Genomic DNA, 3,672 nt, shown 5'->3' on the forward strand with positions numbered 1-3,672 from the left:
GTGACGGCCACAGCAGCCGCTGCACATGCTCCTGCGGGCGGAGGGGGGAGGGGCGGTGACCGCGCAGACCCCGACGGGTCATCGGCACGTTCCTTAAATTAGCAGAAACCAAGCCCGACATCCCTTCATTCGTAAGCAAGGAGCTCAGAGCAAGTGCACGCTCAGGGCCGCCTCCTGGGCCCAGAGCGATTCCAGCACCGACGACGGCGACGACGACGAGGACGAGGGCTACAAGGGGGCGAAAGCCGTCGGGTTCAGACTCCACGTGGAGGCGGCGGGGGCTGGGGACAGGCAGGGAGGGCAGCTGCTGCCGAGGGGGCATCACTCAGACACCTGGTCATTGGAGAGGCCACGGGGCTGCGGCCCAGGTGCCCATTCTCGGACGACCTGCCTTGTCAGAGAGGGATTTTAAAGAAACTGGGAAAGTGGGGGGACTGGGCAGCCCTCGGAACCCCCAGCGGTACATTTACTTCCCACCAGTTCTGACAGCTACTGAGCAGCAGGGGGGTTGTTTTTAAATATGTTTTTATTGATTTCAGAGAGGAAGGGAGAGGGAGAGAGAGAGAGAAACATCCATGATGAGAGAGAATCATGGATCAGCTGCCTCCTGCACGCCCCCCACTGGGGATCAAGCCTGCAACCCGGGCATGTGCCCTGACCGGGAATCAAACCGTGACCTCCTGGTTCATAGGTCAATGCTCAACCACTGAGCCACGCCAGCCGGGCTGTGGCAGGGAGTCTGGATGGTACGGCCTGTCCAGCGCCCCCAGCACCGTGTCCAGCAGGCCACATCCTCCTGTGATAACACGGAGACGCAGCCCCTGTGCCCGCAGGCCGGGGACAGTCCCGGCAACGCGCTGACGGCGCCAGGACAGAGGGGACTCACCTGGCCCGCGTACAGACCGCTGGTGGCCGTGGTCGGGAACAGGAACATGTTGATGAACTCGATGAGGATGCTGGGGGCCACCCTGGAGGTCTCCGCCGAGTAGACCAGCCACTTGTAGATGATCATGAAGATGAGGTACCCGAACATGCAGAGCAGGAAGAGCAGCTCGGGGACCGACACCAAGTAGATGTTGAACTTCTTCCTGAAATGCCTGGAGGAGGGCGGTCGGCCCGGACAGGGCCGCGCTGAGGCAGAGTCACTCCCGTGACGAAGCCTCTCAGCACGGCGCCCGCCCGACACGCTGTTAGAGAACCGTGTGGACGCAACACGACGCTCGCGCCCACAGACCCAGTCGGGGAAGACACACCCTCTCACTCCTAGACACCAGCTCGTAACAACAAAAGGCTGTCTCGCCCGGCTGGTGGGTTGGAGCATCGCCCGCACACCAAAAAGCCTGCAGGTTCGATGCCGGTCAGGGCACATACTCAGGTTGCGGGTTCAATCCCTGGTGGGAGCAGGTACATGAGGCCACCAATCAATGCTTCTCTCTCCTTCATCAATAAAGATATCCTCGAGTGAGGACTAAAAAATAATAATTTTTAAAAGTTTTCTAATTCATAAAAAAAAAGAATGAGAAAAATCAATTCTAGAGATGAATATATAATTGCCTTGCTTCCCGGCCTCCTTCCTGCTCATTCCCTAGAGCCAAAAATACTGCCTGGCACAACTCCGTGCTCCATAAACATCTGCTGAGCGAACGAGCTAATGAAACTGTCAAAAACCATATCATCGAAACAATGACTCACACACTCGGCCACCACATCGGCTGCCTCTGACCCATCGTCTACCATCAAGAGGCAAAGTAAGAAATACCCCACTTGGCTTAGAAATACGGCTTTTGAAAAATCTCTACTTACAAGTGGTTAAATATTCCCAGAACGACTCCAAAAGTCATGTGGATAATTCCTAAAATCACAGACATTTTCATTTTGAAAGAGTTCAGGAAAGTGAGGCGATTTGTGGCCAAGTTCCAAATCTAAAGACAAAACAAACCAAAAGAGAAGTCGTTAGCGCCCTCCCTCTGCCGCGGGAGACAGTGGAGGCCTCCATCTGGAGGGGAAGCAGCTGGGAACCCACGGGAAGCAGCGTCCCCTTTCTTCCTGAAGCTCCACCTGAGACGCTGTCCCCTTAGCCCAGGGCCCGGAGTGACACACAGTCTGAACATAAAGGCCCAAGAATGCCAGCGAGCCTGTGCGTCTGGGGACAGTGCCCAGGAAGTGAAAGGAGAGAGAAAAGCAAGAGGAAGGGCCCCTTGGGCTCAGCGGAAGGAGCGCCCCGTCCCCTCTGGGGAGAGCGGGAGGGTGCTGGCGGGGCCCTGACCCTGGGCAGGGACAGGCAGGGCTGTGTGTTACCTTCACATACAAATATTGCGGATTAACAACAACAAAAATTTTTTATTAAAGCACGTGCAGGCAGGTGGGTGCTGGGAATATCGGGGCACCGTCCTATAACATGACTAACCCTATGTGCACACCTGAACCTACTGCAAAGTGACAGAATGGAAACTATAAACAAAAAATAAAGTAAAAACCTGTGACTAGTCTGAGAGCCTGTGACTAGTCTGAGAAGTCACGGTGCCGGCCGCCGTGCGGAGCAGGGGGGAAAAGGGGGAGCTCACAGGATCGATGCCCAGCGGGTACGGGCCCTGGAACACCCCGGGCACGCTCGGGTCCAGCTGCAGGACGCGGCTGCGCCGGACCACGCTGTCACTGCAACAGAGCGAGAGGCGAGGGGAGAGGGGGGTCTGGGGAGGACGCTCTCCCTGTCCCACCCGTCGCCTGGCTGCCCCGGGCACTTACTTCCAAAGGGCCATTTTCCCGCGCTCCGCCGGGGCGTGGCTGGCGCTGTACATGGCAGACACGTTCCAGCCGGAGCCAAAGAGGTTGACGGACTTGGAGAAGCAGTCGTTGTAGATGAGGCCCGTGTACACCGAGAACAGCCCCATCAGCAGGAGGATGTACCGGCCGTTGAAGAACATGCCCATGATCTGTGTGGAGAGCAGCGTGCGGTGAGCACAGGGGCGTATGTGGCAAGAGCGGGAGATGGGTCACGTGACCGAGGCTGGTCTGGGCCCCTTCTCAACCACTGCCCTCAGGGCTCTCAGAGACAAGGCACTGCAGCCCAGACAGTGTGGCTCAGTGGTTGAGCGTCAACCTATGAACCAGGAGGTCACGGTTCCATTCCCAATCAGGGCACATGCCCGGGTTGTGGGCTTGATCCCCAGTGTAGGGTGTGCAGGAGGCAGCCCATCAGTGAGTCTCTCTCATCATTGATGTTTCTCTCTCTCTCCCCGTCTCTTTCTAAAAATCAATAAAGGGAAAAAAATAAAAAACAAAATAAAACCACAACCAAGACGCTGTCACAGAGGTCCCTGTCACAGAGGCGACCCCACATCAGGTCTCAGCCAGGCCATACGGTTACTGCCAAGCCCCGACCAGCACTCAGGAAACGGCTGTGTTGGTCCCAGGAAGAGAACCACAACTCCGGCTGCCCAACCAGAAGGCCACGCGGTGGCGGCGGCTTCTTACCTCCTGTGACTGACTCAGCCTGGGGTGGTTTTCATTTAACACCAACAGGAGGGCAAACAAGAACATCACGAAGTGACAGAATGGAAACTATAAACAAAAAATAAAGTAAAAACAAAAACAAAACCCGTGAGCCTGTGACTAGTCTGAGAAGTCACGGTGCCGGCCGCCGTGCGGAGCAGGGGGGAAAAGGGGGAGTGG

At 56.6% G+C, this 3,672-nt stretch overlaps 1 protein-coding gene across 1 annotated transcript in view; it reads right to left on the reverse strand.

The window, feature by feature from the left end:
• The window catches only part of ATP6V0A2 (ATPase, H+ transporting, lysosomal V0 subunit a2), a 21,794-nt gene that overhangs the window by 3,745 nt on the left and 14,377 nt on the right, over positions 1-3,672 (reverse strand). The window contains 6 exon segments of the mRNA XM_014533348.1: positions 12-31; positions 887-1,097; positions 1,804-1,922; positions 2,565-2,655; positions 2,746-2,933; positions 3,475-3,617. Coding sequence (XP_014388834.1) covers positions 12-31; positions 887-1,097; positions 1,804-1,922; positions 2,565-2,655; positions 2,746-2,933; positions 3,475-3,617 — 772 coding nt within the window.

The sequence above is a fragment of the Myotis brandtii genome, unplaced genomic scaffold, assembly GCF_000412655.1.
Source record: "Myotis brandtii unplaced genomic scaffold, ASM41265v1 scaffold97, whole genome shotgun sequence".
Taxonomy (NCBI): domain Eukaryota; kingdom Metazoa; phylum Chordata; class Mammalia; order Chiroptera; family Vespertilionidae; genus Myotis; species Myotis brandtii.